This window comes from Camellia sinensis, chromosome 10 (genome assembly GCF_055761805.1).
Source record: "Camellia sinensis isolate YWXY chromosome 10, ASM5576180v1, whole genome shotgun sequence".
Lineage (NCBI taxonomy): Eukaryota > Viridiplantae > Streptophyta > Magnoliopsida > Ericales > Theaceae > Camellia > Camellia sinensis.
This window is the reverse complement of record NC_138970.1, coordinates 52,557,474-52,577,357: the sequence shown is the minus strand read 5'-3', so window position 1 is coordinate 52,577,357 and position 19,884 is coordinate 52,557,474. Positions and strand designations below refer to the sequence as shown.

Genomic DNA, 19,884 nt, shown 5'->3' with positions numbered 1-19,884 from the left:
TTTAAATAAGATGATATAACTTAAATAGGATAGTGATTTTTAAAATTTTTTAAGTTATGATAAACAAGACCTTCGTCGGACCAAACGATAAACCTACCAATTCTCGAATTATGTGAACAAATTTAAATTAATTAATTAATTTAGAATTGTATATTTTTTAATTTAAATTAGAATTGTATATTTTTTAAAATTTTTCCCGCATATGACAAGTTAAAAAAACCAAAATCCCTAAATTATTATTGTTATTAATAGTATTATCCATAATCAAGGTAATTAATCCGATAATACCATCGTCATCACTTCATTCATCAGAACCAAACAACCTTCCATTAATACTACTATATCATAACTCAACTCCATACACTCCACCATTCCCATCTCATCTAAGCCCAAACGATCAATCCCCTCAAAACCCCCCCCAAAAATTCCAATTTAAAAAATCAAAAAATTAAATTTTAGCCGTTTCGATCGAATTTGGAGCTTGAATTGGCCTTTGGTCCTTCAAATTTCTAGCTAGGGTTTTGAATTTTGAGTTTTGAATTTTCTTAAGGGCTTGTTTGGATTTTTCGTAATGGCTCAATCGACGAGCAGAGGAGGAGGAGGAGGGAGGTGCGTTGGTGAGTACATGGTGGGGAAACAGATTGGTTCGGGCTCGTTCTCGGTGGTGTGGCACGCGAGGCACAGGGTTCATGGTACGGAGGTAGCGATAAAAGAGATCGTCACGGAAAAATTGAGCAAGAAATTGCAAGAGTCTCTCATGTCTGAGATTGATATCTTGAAGCAGATTGACCATCCTAACATCATTCGCTTGCACGACATCATCGAGGTATATGTATGTATATATGTATATGCAGTTTTTGGTATTAGAATGAATGAATGAAGAAGAGAGTCTTAGTTTTTGATCTCCTGTTTGGTTGCTGAGAAATTATTCATAGGAAAAAAGAGTTATGTTATTTGGTCTCACCTTGATTTCATGTAGCTGTTGAATGTTGGACTAATGAAGCAGAGTAGGAGACTAGCTTTTAGATTTTTTGTCTTGCTGATCAAACTGGGTAAAAGAGAAGCGATTGAAATTTTCATTCTTTTTTAAGTTATTGGATTTTCGAGAAATTGAAACCTTAACATTATATGTCAGTTGATATAATTGCTTGATTAGAGTGAATGAGATAGAGTGAGACTAGTAATAAAGTGACTAGGAAATAAGTATTGTAAACTTTCAAGAAATGGAAAAAAGCTCATATCAATGTTTTTGCAGTGGTTAATGGGTAGAATGGGTGAGGTGGCAACTGGTGATACAGGTAGAAGAGAGAGATTTAGTTTGATCTTCTGTTTGGTTTCTGTGAAATTCATAGGGAAATAGTTATGTTATTTGGTTTTCTAGTAATAAAAAATCTCAACTTGAATGGTAGCTGTTAAATGTTGGATTAATGAAGCAGCATGGGAGACTAATTTTTAGACTACTTGTGTTGCTGATCAAACTGGGTCAAAGAGAAAGCATATGAAATTTTCTATTTTCTTTGAGTTATTGGATTTCCAAGAAATTGAAACCTCAACATTATAGAAGTTGATATACTTGCTTAATTAGAGTGAATGAGATAGAGAGATACTAGTAATAAAGTGACTGGGAAATAAGTAAGTATTATAAACTTTCAAGAAATGGAAAAAAGCTCATATCAATGTTTTTGCAGTGGTTAAGGGGTAAAATGGGTGGGGTGGCAAACTGGTGAGACAGATAATAGAAGAGAAAAAGATAAAACTCTGGGTTTATATTTGATGTCATCAATTTTTTCGCTTTGAAAAGGCACAGTCTGGCTGAGCTGAAGAGTTTGTTTAAGCTCAGTTAAAGAGACATGAGGGAACTGGTGTAGCTTGTACGCTGCACTTTTAATTTAATGATATTTATTCCTAAGTTTCTGCCATTTGATTGGGGCAGCAGAATTGGTTAGATTGTGTAAGATTTTGTCTGTATGTGTTTTTGTTGTCAAAACTGATATTACTATAGAAGAATTTTTTTTTTTATTAAGTTTCATTCGATTACACAGGAGACTCTACGCATTTAAGATATGGTAATTACATTTGTGCAGTCTGATGACTGGGTGTGCTTTGCTTGTGTAGTATTTATGAGTGTCTAATTCGTCTTACCTGATTTCATGTGTAAATTTAATTTTTTATTTTTTTTATTTTTTATATAAGTTCTGCATGGCAATAATTTATGGTAGGGCCCTCACCCTAGGAGGCAGTTTGAAATCTTTCAATTTTGCTTCACTTTATTTGTTTCAAATCAAGTCTGATGTATTTGTCAATTAGGAACCTGGAAGAATACATCTTGTATTGGAATATTGTAGAGGGGGTGATCTTTATATGTATATTCATCAACGCCGAGGAAGAGTTCCAGAAAGCACAGCAAAGCACTTTATGCAGCAGCTAGGTACATTGAATTTTTTTTTTCTTTCCTCGTTGTTTAGTTTTTTCACATCTTCAATGAGCTGTTACTAATGGTACTAGATTATGAATTATGCAGCGGCTGGTCTACAAATCCTCCGTGAGAATAACTTTATACATCGAGATCTAAAGCCACAGGTATGCTATTATCTTTCCTATTTTATGCATTGGTATTTGGTATATATATTGCATAAATTGGTGACTGGCATGACTTAGACGAATCTGGAAATTCCCATCTAACTGCCTGCCGCTTACCTATATATTTATGTTGGAAACAAAAAGTATGTGCAAAGAATTTTGTTTTTTAAAAGATTTTTTTCAATCTTATAAAAATGATAGCAACAACACTGTTAGCATGTTGGCAATTAGTTGACTAAACCTCTTAAAAGGTTGGAAAGATAGAGCGAATGTCACAAGGGTGGACCCAAAGTATAGCAGTTATGATCATATGTGGAGTTGCCTTAACTATCACTATGTTGAATTTATGAATCATTTCTGAAAAGCTTTGGGAGAATGTTTGAGCAAAATCTAAAGCATGCAAAATGTTTTTGTTTGATGCTGAGGAGAATGGGCATGGAAGCTATTTTCTATCTAGGCAATAGATAGAATGGCATTAGAAGAAAGGAAAGATATGGGTTGTGTTTATTGGTCTTTTTGGCTTATGAATCTTGGAGACAAGTTTGATGGTTTTGAAAAAAATATTCATTAGAACGGGGAAAAGTGTATGTGCAATCATGATAAGCTTACATCTACAGTTAATCTATTATGTCACCTTTTTCTACCCCTGGTGAATTAGGAGCATATATTACCTGAACTGGGCATTTATTTATTATGTGACCCGTTTTCTCCCCCTGGTGAAATAGTAGCTTATATTACTAAAACTGGGCCAGGGCTTGACTCTAGATTTTATTCATTTTTATTTATTTTTTTTTCCGGGGGAGGGGGGGGGGGGGATGAAGGTATATCTTGCGCAGATTTAGGCCAAGTTTGGCATGATTGAAAAAAGACAAAAAGTCAAAAAGTCACTATCCTATTTAAGTCACATCATATTATTTAAGTCACATCACCTCTCTAACACATCACTTCAAACCCAACTCAAACCCAACTCATATTTCATAAAAAGTCAAAAAGTACACTTATTTAGTCTTCCCAAATCAGGCCTTAGCCTTTACATGAAAGATGTTTCAGAAGGAGGGACTATTGTAAACGTGAATCTGGCATACGCATATGGGCCTGATGTCCATGCTCTGTTATGCACGTGTTTCTGGCATGCTCTTCGCATTATGTTCTCAGAGTCAAGAATCAAAATTCAGGACATGAATGTGTGTGTGTGAAGAGAGAAAATCTGCCTTCTTTTCCTGGATATAGTTAAGCATTCCCAGGTTTGAGCTTCCTTGGTTGTGGTTTTTCCTGTAGTGCTATTGGTCCAAAATATGTCTTTATGTTTCATAATTTCAAATTCTATGTGATGAAAAGAGTAACTGGAGGTTTTAAGGATCAGGTTATGGTCACGAGTTTGACATTTTGTCCCGCCAAATAGCTGACTTTTACAAGTTATCCAAATTGCCCAAGTAAAACCTAAAAGAATAATACTAGGATAAACATTATTTGTAATGAGTGTGGTACTCCATGGTGTTTTGCTGTCACGTTGAGAGGAGTCATAAAGACCTTTCATTGCCTTTTTTCTTTGGGGAAGGGAGGAGTTGGAACTTGGAACATGCATAGCTAAAGGGATTCAGACCACTTGCAAAGGTCTACAATTCAAAGGGTGAAAGTCATAAAATTGTGTTGTGCAAAGCAAATGGTTAAAGCTTTGTTGACAATTTTGATTTTGGATAGAATTGTTCCTATAGAACATGATGGGCCTTATTCTTTGTGAAAGCTTCTACTTGACTTTTTATTAATGAAGCCACCAGTGTTTAAGAGCATCTCTCAAAAAACTTGCTTTCATCAACTTGCATATCTTGGTGCTTGTGTATCTGAGCACTTCAATCTTGTCTCTCTTAATTAGGAATCAAAATGCATTTTGTTGAATTTTTTGCATGGGGCATCTAGGATTAGAGATAGTTGAATAAACAAAGTGAGTAAAGAAAGTAAAAAAAATGAAGATAAGAATTGGAACTGAAGTGGGTTAATGATTTTCAGTTCTTCAAAGAATGATGGGGGAAATTTCTGATTGCAAAGGAATTTGTTTAGAATATAACAGTATCTTTGTAATTCTTTGTATGTGTGTATGCGTCATTTTTATATATCATCATAATGCGTATCATTTGTACAACAGAATCTCCTTCTGTCCACACATGATGACAATGCAGTCCTGAAGATTGCAGATTTTGGATTTGCAAGGTAAAATTGTCATCAACATCATATATTCCTTCTTACCTATAAGGCCTTTTTTAAAAATAAAAAATAAATTCTTTAGGAATATCTGAAATGTTAAATTTAATTTTCCTTCGATTTTACCTCTCTCTCTCTCTCTCATTAACCTTCTTTTGAAAGAAGATTTATTAGTCAATACATTTGATGGTTCACCTACTGACCCATTTACAGACATCTTTCACTTTGAGGGCTTTTAAAATACTTCTCTAGTTTTAAGTTGTTGAAGGCCATGTATTCAAAACTCTCCTTTCCGTGAATTTTTGTTCCAGGCCCCCTATTTGATTCCAAGGTTGGACAGCAAAAAGTGGGCGGGCCCTTGTAAGGCGAGCACCCTTTCTAGACAATAAAGAGAATAATAAATTGATATTATGTACTTACTGAGGGAGGGGTGAGGGAGGGACGCTGAGGGTGGGGGTTGGAGACGGAGGGGTTTGGGTGAGGGGGGAAGGAGATAATGTTGGTTGGGTTATTTTCTACTGATGTTGGAGTAATTAGTTAATTCTTTCTGTTCACTTCCTTAAAAGACAAACTCTGATAAGGGATATTTGTAATTTCTTAAACCAGAGGGACAGTCTATAGTTATCATAAACCTCATGGGGTGGTATTCGTAATTTACCCTATATTTTTTCCATTGGAATGATGCACTACAATTAATCTCTGCTCAAAATTCTCTATTTTAAAAAGGTAATTTTTATTGATCCATATATTTTTTCTATGATTCAGAAGATAAAATTCTCTGCATGCCTTGTATATCTAATTAGAAAATGCCTAAGTTTAGAAGATTTTCCCGAAATTCTTCCATTCAAGTCTCAAAAGTCCAAAGTTAAAAAATTAAACTTTTCTTTTGGCAGAACCCTTCAACCTTTAGGCCTTGCTGAAACCTTGTGTGGTTCACCACTTTACATGGCTCCAGAAATAATGCAACTTCAGAAGTATGATGCAAAGGTGACATTCACTTTTTCCTTATACAAGCACTTCAACAATTTTTGTTTTGTATACCTTATCCTTTTAACCTTGAACTGAAAACGCAGGCAGATCTCTGGAGTGTTGGTGCCATTTTGTTTCAGCTTGCAACGGGGAAAACCCCATTTACAGGAAGCAATCAAATACAGGTTTAGTTATCTTTATTAGTAGCATGCCTAAGTGATTTCATGTAGCACTCAAGTTTTTCCATAATTTAGTGATGTACTGAGCTATGATGTCACCAGGCTTTGTAAGAATTCTTTGAGTTTGACTTAGATTATATCAGTAATTTTTGATGCATTGTCACCTTGAACTAAAATATTTTCGTCTTATGTGTTGCACAGCTGCTCCAGAACATCGTGAAATCAACCGAATTGAATTTTCCTCTGGATAAAAAGGATTTAAGTTCTGACTGCATAGATTTGTGTCGAAAATTGCTACGCCGTAATCCAGGTATTCATCTTGATTTTTGATACATATAAGATCACAATGGCCTGGATAGTTAGTTTCTAATCTGGAACTTTTCTTTTTTTTTTGTTTAAAATTTATTTTTAATTCATAGCACAAGAAAAAGACATTAGTCATTGGATATGTCACTTTGCATACCTAGAAACAATCTATGCTATGTATTAATATGCTAAAGGCTTACTTTTTACCTTTCTGTTGTATTTAAAGGTATGGTGGGCAAAATGTGTCATGATAATGCTACTATTGGCATTTTGTAATGTATATGGGTTCATAGTTATGATTGTAAGTTTTCTGTATTCTGTATATTCAATTGTCTCATAATACAAAGGATACAACTCATTATATAGTACTCATAGCCCTAAGACCAAAAGGGAAACGATGTACTCCTAATCCTAAGACTAATAAGGAAACGAAAACAATCACCCATTCTCTCACAATACACTGCCATATATACATATATACACAATATTCTCACATTTTAGCTCAAACTCAAGGTGTTTTAGTAGAAAACACTGAGAAGAAATTGAAACCTTGTAGTGATGTGAGTCTTGGTAAAGAAGTCAACAAGTTGCAGAGACGAAGACACGAAAGTAAGCGAGATAGAGCCAGATTGCAGATATTGACGGATAAAGTGACAATTAATCTCAATGTGCTTGGTCTACTTATCAAAGACAGTGTTATGTGCAATCTGAATAGCAATGCGGTTGTCACAATAGAGAGAGGTCGAAGAAGACTGAGGAATGCCCAAGTTAGAGAGAAGACAGCGAAGGCAAACAACTTTAGCAGTAGCATGAGTCATAGCACGGTACTCAACTTCGGCAGTGGAACGGGTAACAACAGTTTGTTTCTTAGTTTTTCAAAAGATCAAGAAATCACCAAGAAACATATAAAAACCAGAAGCGGACCTACGATGGATAACATTGCCAGCTCAATCAGCATCAGCATAGGCCACTAACTCCAAGGAAGAAGTAGACGATAACATCAAGCCTTGGAAGATAGTATTGCGAAGATAGCAAAAAATCCGATCCAAAGTAGCCCAATGTGTAGAGTGAGGAGCAGAAACAAACTAGCTAACCACACGAACAATATAGGCACCTCTACACCTTTGCTAGTTTTGTTGCTTTATTACTGTATGTAAATAATATGATCATCACTAGCTTTAACTCTTCTGCTATCTCTGAGGTCAAGCAGCACTTTTGAAATGAAGGATTTGGGACCCTTGCAGTATTTTCTTGGTATTGAGATGACTTTTTCTCCCAAGAGCTACTTTCTGTCTCAGGCTAAGTATGCCAATGAGGTTATTCACTGTGGCGGTCTTACTGACACTAAAATTTTTGATACCCCCATTAAGCTTAATGTGAAGCTCAACACTGTTGATGGTGTCTCTCTGGATGATCCCACTTTATATCGCAAGCTTGTGGATTGCTTAGTTTATCTGACTAAACAAGGCAGATTTGTGGGCACAAGGATGGAACCCAAGTTTAGTAACAACTTTCTGAAAGCGATCATACGAAGTACGAGGAGATTGCTTCTAACCATACAGAGCACGCCGAAGATGACAAACCTGTCTAGAGGAATGAGAAAGGCCAGGAGGAGGACGCATGTATACCTCCTCAGCGAGATGACCATTAAGAAAAGTATTCTTAACATTCATCTGATAAAGGGGCCAATGATGAACATCAGTAACAAAAATCAAAGTATGGACAGTATTCATTTTCACAACAGGTGCAAAGGTCTCCTCATAGTAACAACAAACATGGCAGAGGGTAAGATAGACCTAATACACACAACAGACATACCAGACCCATTAACAGTATTAATAGTAATAGATACAGGAAGGGGACTACAGTTTTGGAGTAAGGAAATATGAGAAGTCATATGATGAGAGGCACCAAAATAAAAAAGGCCAGAGAGAATAAGGGATACCAGAGGAGGATCTAAGCAAACTTGAATGAAGAGAGGTAAGAGCAAAGACAAATGGTGATGGCTAAGAGGTGGACACAAGGATGAAACCCAAGCTCAGTAACAAATGTCTGAAAGCGATCATACCAAGAATGAGGAGATTGCTTCTAACCATACAGAGCACGTCGAAGATGACAAACCTGTTCAGAGGAATGAGGAAAGCCAGGAGGAGGACGCATGTATACCTCCTCAGTGAGATGGCCATTAAGAAAAGTATTCTTAACATCCATCTAATAAAAGGGCTAATGACGAACATCAATAACAGAAATCAAAGTATAGACAATAGTCATCTATACAACAGGTGTAAAGGTCTCCTCATAGTAACAACAGACATAACAGAGGGTAAGATAGACCCAATACACACAACAAATATACCAGACCCATTAGCAGTATTAATAGTAATAGGTACAGGAAGGGGACTACAGTTTTGGAGTAGGGAAATATGAGGAGTCATATGATGAGAGGCACCAAAATCAAAAAGCCAGAGAGAAGAAGGGATACCAGAGGAAGACCTAAGCAAACCTGAATGAAGAGAGGTAAAAGCGGAGACAAATGGTGATGGCTGAGAGGTAGACATAATCTGCTGAAGTTGAGCAATCTGAGCACTTAAGGAAGCCAAGTCAAGATTGGAAGGAGTAGATGCTGCATAAGTGGTAGGAGGCCCGAAAATACTCTGAGTAGGACCGTGGAACTTTGTCTGAGGTGGTTGACGTCCCTTCTTGGGACAATTGTATTTTCAATGGCCCCTCTGATGGTAGAAAACACACTCACCTGAAACCAAGAGCCCTTTCTTGGGCTTTGCAGTGGCTTGAATCGGTGGTGTCGATAATAGTGGAGGTTGAGCAGGAGCTAGGAAGATAGATGGAGACGGAGTTTGACTGGCTGTTTTGAGACGGGTTTCCTCGGAGAGAAGCTCACGAACAATGGCATCCACAAAGGGAAGAGGAGACCGGTGAAGGATGCCACCACGGATAGCCTCATACCGAGGGAAGAGAGTCGTTAAGAACTACATTAAACGACCCTGCTCTCGAAACTCAATATAAGCATCTAGAACCTTGAGGCTGGAAGGTTCCATAATAGCCAACTGATCCCAGAGACTTGTCATCTCAATATAGAAATCCTGAATAGACAGATCCCGTTGACGAGATCCGTGAATAGTTATTTCCTACTCATATTGTTTGGCAAAGTTGGATTGCTAAAAAACCCTCTGTAAGTAATCCTACATCTCTTTGGCAGTGCTGTATTTAGAGAACATCATCCTGATACGGTCATCCACAGAACCAGGTCAAAACTTTGGCATTATCATCATTCCAAGTATCACAGGAAGTCAGATATCCTTCTTGTTTTGGATCCGATGGACAAGGAACAGTACTAGAAATATATCTCTATTTTTTTTGACCGAGAAAATTTCTCAGAATACTAGACCAATAAGCATAGTTGTCACCTGTAAATTTGCACTTGATAGCCTGAATTTTATCTTCCGACATTGTAATGAACCAGAAATAAAAGAGAAGGGAATTGATTGGGCAAAGTGTAATAACCCAATAAATTTGAGGGGTCAAGCTGTAATAACCCAAAGTTGGGACAGAAGGGTCAAATACTGGTGGATTGAAATTAGAGAATAGAGACTAGAGACTAATGGTGAAGAGCTTCGATCGACACAGCTAGAGAGAGAGAACCAGAAGTCGAGCCAAAGTAGAGGTTGCCCAAGAGAGAGAGAGATCCCTCAAACCCAGACCAGAGTTGCGACTTCAAACCAAGCACCAGAAGTCTGTTGCGACTTCAGAGAAGACCAGAGAAGTTTGTCGTGACTTCGGAGAAGAACAGAGAGGGCTGTCGTGATTTTGGAGAAGCCTAGAAAGACCTTCATGACTTTGGAGAAGACCAAGGAAGACTTCGAACGACAAGCGTGAACGAAGAGAAAGAACTTCGAATGATCAAGGCAAGGCCTAGGGTTTCAAACGTGGGTCTGATACTGTGTAAGTTTTTTGTATTTTGTATATTCAATTGTCTCATAATACCAATGATTCAGCTGATTATATAGTACTTCTAACCCTAAGATTAAAAAGGAAACAAAAACAATCACCCACTCTATCACAATACATTACCATATATACATATATACACAATATTCTCACAATGGCATGATACAAAAATTTTTAAATGAAGGTGAATTATTGGTCTTTTTGCAGCTTTCACTATTAACAGATAAAGTGAAGGAATGAAACAAGAGAGTTGTGAAAATTCGGCTTATCTTTAAATGGTTCCAGTTATGAGATTAACTACAATTCAATCATCTCCCTCCCTCCCTCCCTCTCTTGTGAACCAAAAAAAAAAAAAATAATTAAGGAAGAAACAAGGAGAAATCCATACAGGAAAAAAAGAGGACAAGAAGTCCATCAAAAAGAAAATACAAAGAAACAAAAGTTACATATCACATGCAGCTCTCCAATCTTTGCTAATAAAAACAAAGGGATCCCCTTTAAAGGAGATGAAACTGAAGCCCAAAAAGTGGATAAATAAGACTTCCTCACAAAATTTTTGCATTCCTGTCCGACCAAATCTGTCAAAACACAGCACAAGTAACACAACTACGAAAGCTTATGCCTTTTTATTGGTGCCAAAATGCTCTGTAATCAATGAAGCATTTGAATACAACAGAATGCTACCCAATCCAGTTCCATCATATGGAAAAGTTTGTGTCAGGTCAATGCCACAAGGCAATGAAAGAATAAATGGTCAATGCTCTCCTCTTCTGTCCTATGCATGACACACCACCGTAGGAGAAAAAGGCAATTAGGTCTCTCTCCGAATCATATCGTTGGTATTGAGCTATGCTAAAAGCTAAATATATCGCTATTTGATTTTTTTTCAATCACTTTTTTCTAATTAAATACTATGAATTCTTTGTCATTATATATTATTTTTTAAAAATATGTGCTTTACTTCAATCAGGCATTTACTTGCGCTTTGTGCCTAGGTTCTAGGAGGCCTTTGTGTTTATAAGTGCGCCCCGCACTTTTACCAACAGTAACTACAAATCACCTTATGAGGAGTAAAGAGTAGTACATATATCAATAATCTTATCACAAAAAAGACTTACAAGAGATAACCCCGGTGAATGAATAGTTCACACTCTTTTATCAATAGTTTCACACTTTAAAGAAACAAATGAAGGATAGCTAACAAAGAAGATAATTCATTAGCTACCCAATCACTGAAATTTCTTAAAAAAATTGAAATTTGAGATATGGGTGCCACAGGAGAGGAAGCGATAGAAACATTATGGGTATGAGATAAGATGCTACAAGTGAGGAAATAATGACAAAAAGAATCATCAGTAATCCGAATAATTCAAAATGAACAATTCAACCATCTCTCATACCCAATCCTTTCTAATCTTTCTCTGTATCTTGCATCTGCAGTGGAACGGTTGACATTTCAAGAGTTTTTTAACCACCCTTTTCTGTCTCTGGGGCAACCAGATGAATTGAGGTAATCGAGGCGAAGAATTTTCATGATAGCAATATGCTATGGTTCTCATTCTATACTCAAAATTTATGGAATTCATTTGGCAATGCAGGAATAGGCAGCCACCGAGAATAATAGATGGTTTTCCCTTTTCTGAACACAAACCTGTGAGGAATGCAGAAGAGTGTTCTCAAGAAGATTGTTTACCTTTCAGTCTTGATGATGATTCTGGTGTTCATGATGGGAATCCATCCATTGTTAGGAGGCCCTCTATGAAGTGCACATATGGTTTTTTGCTTGATACAAAAGTTGATAGAAAGGAAGTGTTCAACACTTCAAAAGACACGGATCTTATTTCCAAGTCTGGTAATGTTACACATAACCCAGAAAATACTGGTTTTAGGCCTGACAGCTACAGACCTTCAGAAGGAAATTTGAAAGAATCTCTCAAATCCATGGACCAAAGACCAATGAGCATGCGCTCGAGAGGTAACTTCATTTTCCATAAACCAAATGTTAATTCCATATTCTTTTATCTATGTCCATAATCTGTTTTCCTAAACTTTATCCTTTTTTATTGTTGTGTGCATGGATTCTACAGTTTTGGATTCATTGGAGTTTATTGATCTTGAGTATGTTTTCGTGTCTGGATCCCAAATGGATGCATCGTCTTCTTCGGCAAGTGCTTCCAAGGTCAGCCATTTGCCATGCAAGTCAGAGAGTCCCCATCAAGCATCTGAAAATGTAAACTCCACGTCAAGTGCCCCAATGCAAATCATTGGTGCAACAGGCAGTGGAGTTGGTTGCATTGGAAGCTTAGACAGTCAGAGCTCTGTTCCTTCTGGGACTTCACAAGGATCCGTGGATATACGAGATGCTTTAGAGCAGTCATCAGCTCACTGCATGACCAGGATTAAGTCATTGCAGCGGTTTGTATCTGCCATCACAGAATTAGTAAATGAAAAGGTAATTCATGGCAACTCCACTTGTGCAATCAAACATTTTTATTTTTATTTATTTGCAATTTCCTCCACCATTTTTTGTTGGAAAGTGAAAAGGAGTGCTCTGTGGAGTGAATATGCAATCATGCAGCAGACCCTGTGCATGTATGCAATGTGCATTGGGTCTTGATATAAATCATTGTACTGACTTCAAACTGTACTGAGTGAATCGTAAAGCATCGTCCAATTAATCTACTAGTTGGGCGGTGCTGAGTCTCGGTACATATTAAATCTAGACCACCGTGCATGTATGCAATGTGCATTGCAAGCGGTTACTAGAATCTTCATATGGTATTCTTTTTTGTAGCCATGAATTCATATATGCTGGTTCAGGTTTTGTTGTCTTGCATACATTTCTGATATCTTCGAAGTTCAAATAATTACATTGTTTCCTGTTCTCTGAAAAGATTGTGGCAGGTAGGCAACTAGAAGCATTCTCTATTGAGCTTGTAATTCTTGCAATATGGAAGCAAGCTCTTCACATTTGTCATACCCAAGCCATGTCAGCTATTGAAGGAAGCCCAACACAAGAGATGGCTAGATTGAGGGAGAGCACTAACAAGGAGCATGGTAGTCCTGGTGGTGCTAACACTCGAAGACCGCAGGATATTTGCTCACAGATTGAGAGGGAATTTCTTCTTGAAGTTGAAAGTGCCGAGGAACTTGCCAAAGTCATTGAGCCAGGTATGGCTTTAAAGTCTTGATGTCATAATATTCCCATTCCTAGAGGATGAACAAACAAGAATGGATGCAAAATAAGGGGCATAAGCAAATTAAATGACCTAAGGACATAAACAAGAATGGTAGCAAACAAGGACAAATACAAGAAAACTGTATATATAACAAATAACACAGCATATGCTAGAGGACCAATAGTTGATAAAACTTGACTAGAAAACTATTTTTAAACTCACAGTTAATTCGGGGGTGCAAAATCTTATAATTTTGGGGTTGCAAAATCCTGTAAATAATTGCTACTATAATAAGAGAGTTTTTAAATTTTTTGGAGATGCGATCACCGCCCTACACCTGCCCTAGATCTATCATTGATGATGGCGATATAGCAATTACTGCATGTGTACTTGCATCCTGTTTGATCAAATAGTATCATTTTGTCATCCTTTTAACTCACTTAATTTGATACCTGTATTTTTCTTGCTCATGTTCTAGACTAGTAGTTTTGATGAACTTTCAACTCCAATGTTTCATTTTTGAAGGCATTGGAGGGACATAAATGTTTGTCATGCAAATTAAAGCACAAAACAACTCTAGAAGAGAACAATAATTTTATTTGTGGTACCTACCTTCTTTTGCTTCTGGTTGAAGTGATGCGACCCAAATCCGAGTGTGCTCTTATTTTGAGTTTTAATATCAGCATACTTGATAGCTGTATTTATGAGGAAAGATGGGACTGTATTTCCATTTTTTGTATTCCTTCTAATAGCCGAGTTTGGGTGTCTCCTGGATCCTTATTGGCAGCAAACATTTTAATTTTTATGCATACATGCATAAAATGGAGTTCTATATGTGTTTGTCAGAACATAAAAGCTATAGTCTTCATGGTTCAAGTCTGTAGGGAACTAAATACTTAATACATTTATTTATTTTGTTAGTTTTTTTTTTTGTCATGCTTTCAGGAAATATGGAGATGCCAGATGCAATGGAGACAATATATCAATCTGCCCTTGCTTTGGGCAAACATGGAGCTGTAAGTACTTATTTTACACCCCTGGACTGACAATTTAGTTGGTGATTTTTTTTGTTTTTCACTGTACAATAAAATTCAAGATAATTTATAATTCTAGTTATCTACAAGTGATCTCATCATATACAATCATTTCTGCTACTATTAGTTTTCTGGATATATATATTTTTTGTAATGTTTAGACTCTGTCATTCTCTGGAGGGAAAAAGAAAATGCCTAAAATGCCAGGTATTTGACTTCGCTTGAGCATTCCAATTTCCTTTGAGATCGGTTCTCCCCATTTTGGAATGCTGACGTGGCACCATCTGGTGTTTGGGAGTCAGGACTGGACCTCTCCCGTTCGGGTCCAAACTGGAGAGAAGCCATTCTCATTTCCTTCTCTCCTAAACCTTCTGAGTTCTGACAAGACAGACAAACAAGCAGCATATTTTTTTATTTATTTTAATTTTATAGATGTTAAAAATAAATTGGCAACACCTTTGAGGATTGTTGTCTCTTTTGTATGTTTGGCAGGTTGACGAGTACATGGGCGACATGGAAAGTGCAGCAGTTTACTACTCGAAAGCAGTGCGTTTGTTGGCCTTCCTTCTTGTCGAAGCACCATCCCTCATTCTGAATCCTCCCTTCTCTCTCACAAATTCAGACCGCTATAGACTCCGCACTTACATTGATGTCCTTAGTAATAGGCAAAGCCATTCAAGGTCTCAAAGGATGGCTCTTCTTAAATGTGAGGAACAACCATCTTGATGGGTTAGCTCTGTTTTACAGTATATAATAATTTGTTTGTACAGCTATTCTTTAGAGTGACCTGGGAGATGTTGGAATTGACCCGTATGCGGGCGGGGTCCGATGATGTTAATATTCTCCTTTCTGTAATTTTACACAAGGGTAAACTGTTCATTTTTTTCAATATTACTGTGCGATTTCTTTTGAGGTGTTCATTGCAGTGGTTATATCATGAAAAATTCCATCTTATAATTTCACTGCAGATGGCTCTTTGCTGGAAAATTGAAATTAGTTGAGCTAACCTTAATGCTCTACACAATCTAGATTAAGAGGCTCTTGTTTTGTTTTAATTATGCCATTTTAATGGATGGAGTTGTCAACTACGTTCCGTTTGTTTTTAGTAGAAAATATTTTTTTATGACGAACTTTTTTAGAAAAATATTTTCCTTTAAAAACAAAAAAAAATTTGGTTGCAATTTTGAACTTGTGTCAATGGTGGTGTTTGCAGTGGTGAGGGTGAGGTATTTGTTAAAAATTTTGTGAGAACAAATATTTAATAAAGTTTGTTATAGTAACATATTTTATTTTACATTAATTTTGTAACGCTTATAATGGGAGTGAGTCTCACATCATCATGTGATATGGGACATTTTCATTGTGAGCAAACAATAATAAATATTGTAAAAAGGTGTGACTGACATATTTACTCTTTTTAAAATAGCTTGTCAAACAAGTTTTATATTAGTTTGTTTTTTATTTTTTATTTATTTTTGTTGGTGAAAATAAAACAGAAGGCGTGGTGGGATGGAAAAATAAAAAGAAAATGATTAGGCATTTATAGGATTACTCTTCTTCAATAAATAAGAGATTTATTTTTTGGCTCATTAACAAAATGTAACCATCAATTTATCGTTAATGTTTAGATTTTAAAATTTGTCAATTAAAAAATTAAAAGGAGATTAATGTACTTAATATGTATTTATATTTTTATGTATAACCAATCAAAATTTTATTTTCCTCATAAATAATTCATTTTCTTAATTTTTTGGAAGAATTTTTTTCCCCACTTCATTCCTTTTAAGGTAAATTACATTGACTCCCTACGGCTTTGAAAAAAATATAATAAATTTCATAATTTTAATATAATTATATTGAAAATATAAGGATAAATAACAATATATATATATATATATATATATATTATTGTAAAATATATGGCAATATTATTTTTTTATTGATGAAAATAGAGTTCGGTATTATGTGAATTAAAATTTTAAAGCATCCCAACGTAATTACGTCAAAAATTATAAGACTTACTGTATTTTTTTCAAACTTCAAGCGGAGTCAGTGTAATTTACCCTTTCTTTTATCTATCTTTTCTCTTTTATGTTTTTGTGGCTCAATAAATTCTAGATCTAAACATTATATTTTGATTTTATTCCAAAGCTAAACTTCTTTCATTTCATTTCTTTTATCTATATATTCTCTTTAATTTTGCTTTATCACTCCACAAATTCAATATCCAACATCATATTAAAGATTTTATTCAAGAGGTTTGACTCTAATTTTTTCTTGGTTGGGTCAATACATCAAGTGGCCCTCGGTGGATGATCAAAACAAGACATATTTCTTGACTCTAGGGATTGTATCCTCAATGAGGAGTCTTGCAAGTTCCAATCTTAGTAAATGAGAATTTTTTTGTACAAATTTATTCATCAGAATTAAAATTTTAAAGTGACGGTGGTATTTAAAAGGATAAAAATAAAATTTTAATTTTAAAAGGATAAATCCACGATTCAATTCATTAATATATATATACATATATTGTTTTAATCATTATCTTGGTAAATAATTAGGTCTAAAAGTCACATGGCAGATATTAGAACCCCGATTAGGAATTGGAGATGCTCCTGTTGTGCCCTTGTGTGGATAGATTCTAGATCTATTTCTATGTTGTGAATCGTTCATATTGTAAAATTTATCGAGTAGATCATTCATGGAAAAAAAAACATACTAATAAGATATTTGTAATTACATAAAAAGATCATATTTTTTCTTAAAAAATAAATGACATACATAATTTTGACAATAGATTATTTATTTTTGGGTAAATTATTTATAAGTCTTATTTGGAAGACTTATACAATATATGATTCTATAAAAAAAACTTTTAACCCAATAGGTCCTATGGTTTTCTTGCGGACACATCTACCCCCAATCTTAATTAGTTAATGACATGATTAATGATAATACCATATATGAAAAATCCAATATTACCATAGATTGTGTTCACATGGCTAGAAATTTGAAATTCAAAATAACCTAATTAATAACAATACCATATATGAAAAATCCAATATTACAATATATTGTGATCATATCTATATGGTTAGAAATTTGAAATTCAAAATAACCTAATTAATGGCAATACCATGGGTAATGCTAGGGACACCAAATTCTCTACCAAACAAATGACCAAATGTCTCACATGGGTGTGGGGTCCGCAATTTTGTGGGCCCCACACCCATGTGAGACATTTAGTCATTTATTTGGTAGAAAATTTAGGACCTCTAGCATTTTCCCAATACCATATATGGGAAATCCATTGTTACTATATAGGGCAAATTACACAAATAGTCCCTATAGTTTGGGGCTTGTGTCACTTTGGTCACTGACTTTTCAATTGTGACATATTTGATCCTGAATTTTGAATCTTGTTCCAAATAAGGACAATTGAATATCTAATTAGATTTTTCAAGGGTAAAATTGTCAATTTGATAAAATATAAACTAATTTGATAAAAATAAATGTCAAACAAATATTTTTGAATTTTTAAAAATTATTTCTACCTACTAAAAATAAAATTATGTAACATTGATAAATCTTTCAGACATTTGTTTTTTTTTTTTACCAAATTAATTTTTATTATGTGTTTGGATGATGATCATGTAAAATTAATTTAAAAAAATTAATCATGTAATTTTTATTAATTTTACATAATTTTATCATTGGTGGATAAAAATAATTTTAAAAAAATTAAAAATATTTTTTTGACATTTATTTTTGTCAAGTTAGTTTATATTTTATTAAATTGACGATTTTACCCTTGAAAAATCTAATAATATTTTCAATTGTCCTTATTTGGAACAAAATTCAAAATTCAGGGTCAAATTTGTCATAATTGAAAAGTTAGGGACCAAAATGACACAAGTCCCAAACTATAGGGACTATTAGTGTAATTAACCTTACTATATATTGTGATTATATCTATAGGGTTGGAAATTTAAAATTCAAAACGTAAATGTAACATGTAACATCCCAAACCTAATGTGACATTCTTAAATCCAACGTGACATTCCCATATATTTCTAAGATTCAAAATAACTTGATTAATGGTAATACCATATATGAAAAATCCAATATTACCATAGATTGTGATAATATCTATATGGTTGGAAATTTGAAATTCAAAACATAAATGTAACATGTAACATCCAATACCCAATGTGGCATTTCTAAACTCAACGTGACATTCTCATATGCTTCTCATCCCAAACCCAACGTAAATATAACATGTAACATCCTAAACCCACTGTGACAAACCTTCTGTGGCATTCCCATATGTTTCTCATCCCAAACCCAACGTGGCATTCTAATATTTCACCGTTGAATTATGAATAATGTAACCTTCTAAATGTAACATATAACATCCCAACCTAACCCATGTGTTGAACGACCATCACCCCTAACCCAACGTAACTTCAACATCGAGCGATAGGATTCAATCCATATTTAATTACAAACTCAAATCTGCAATAATTTTTTGCAATGTACTGTGATATATATGTAAACACTGATTATAACAAAGACATGATACACATTCAAACACATATACAACCGAACAAACACACAAATGTCGTCTACTACATAATAGTGTGTATGGATTAACGTTACATACTAAATGTAATATGCATCGTGATACGATCATCTAGATCCCAATATACAATTGCCATCCTACGACGTGGTTCACATTCGACATCCAATTAACATCCAAAACCAAATATCCCCAACTCAACCCTTGAACCCATATACACCACCCCACACATCGAACATATTAAAACGCATCAACCATCATAATGTCACATACACACATTCAATCAGAATATTGGCCAAGGTGTGCCTATCAATGGGTGTAATAGATTGTCAATGCCCTAATAAAGATGAACAATCCACAAAATCCACACTTCGACATACAACAACACACTTCAAAAAAAAAAAAAAATTACTTCTTCCTCTCAATTGATTAGAGTCGAAATCTGTCGAAGGAATCAACACACAACCCTCAAACTTCATCATATCATTGACCATATTTACATCCATTTAAGCAACATTTGAAAATGCACTGTAATCTCGCGATCAAGGCGAAAAAAACTCGCACGGTCGTTGCTCGTAGATTTGTCCTTTTTAAAAGCTTTTCAAAACGTAATATGATGAATAAGAAAATAAGGTACAATATGAAAACAACTTAGGGGTGTTGATTATCGATCATATAGTTATCAATATCCGATTAATATGATTTTTGGCAGGCACGAAGTACTCAACAAACTCTATGAAATCAACGGTTCGGATCATAAAAATAAGCTCATAATACATCTCAAATTGAGGCACAATAGTCACTATTGTGTTAAAGGCATAGTAGTGACCCTTAATCCGAGTTAGGGTATAAACTAATTACAAATGTGAGTCAATGAAAAAGTTAATGATGTC

At 35.0% G+C, this 19,884-nt stretch overlaps 1 protein-coding gene across 1 annotated transcript; it reads left to right on the top strand.

Moving 5' to 3' along the window:
- Positions 1–216: 216 nt before the first annotated feature.
- LOC114289519 (serine/threonine-protein kinase ATG1c) lies at positions 217–15,332 on the top strand. The gene is made up of 13 exons (XM_082891376.1): positions 217–826; positions 2,308–2,428; positions 2,522–2,580; positions 4,724–4,788; positions 5,673–5,766; positions 5,853–5,933; positions 6,129–6,237; positions 11,640–11,709; positions 11,798–12,174; positions 12,287–12,651; positions 13,094–13,370; positions 14,324–14,394; positions 14,905–15,332. Exons 1-13 carry the CDS (start codon positions 572–574, stop codon positions 15,136–15,138), a joined length of 2,178 nt encoding a protein of 725 aa, XP_082747502.1. The 5' UTR covers positions 217–571; the 3' UTR covers positions 15,139–15,332.
- The last annotated feature ends 4,552 nt before the right edge of the window (positions 15,333–19,884 follow it).

Coding starts and splice junctions, on each gene's coding strand:
- LOC114289519 (XM_082891376.1), top strand. CDS start 572: ATGGCTCAATCGACGAGCAGAGGAGGAGGAGGAGGGAGGTGCGTTGGT. Junction 2,581..4,723: donor ATCGAGATCTAAAGCCACAG/GTATGCTATTAT, acceptor TTTGTACAACAG/AATCTCCTTCTGTCCACACA. Junction 12,175..12,286: donor AATGAGCATGCGCTCGAGAG/GTAACTTCATTT, acceptor TGGATTCTACAG/TTTTGGATTCATTGGAGTTT.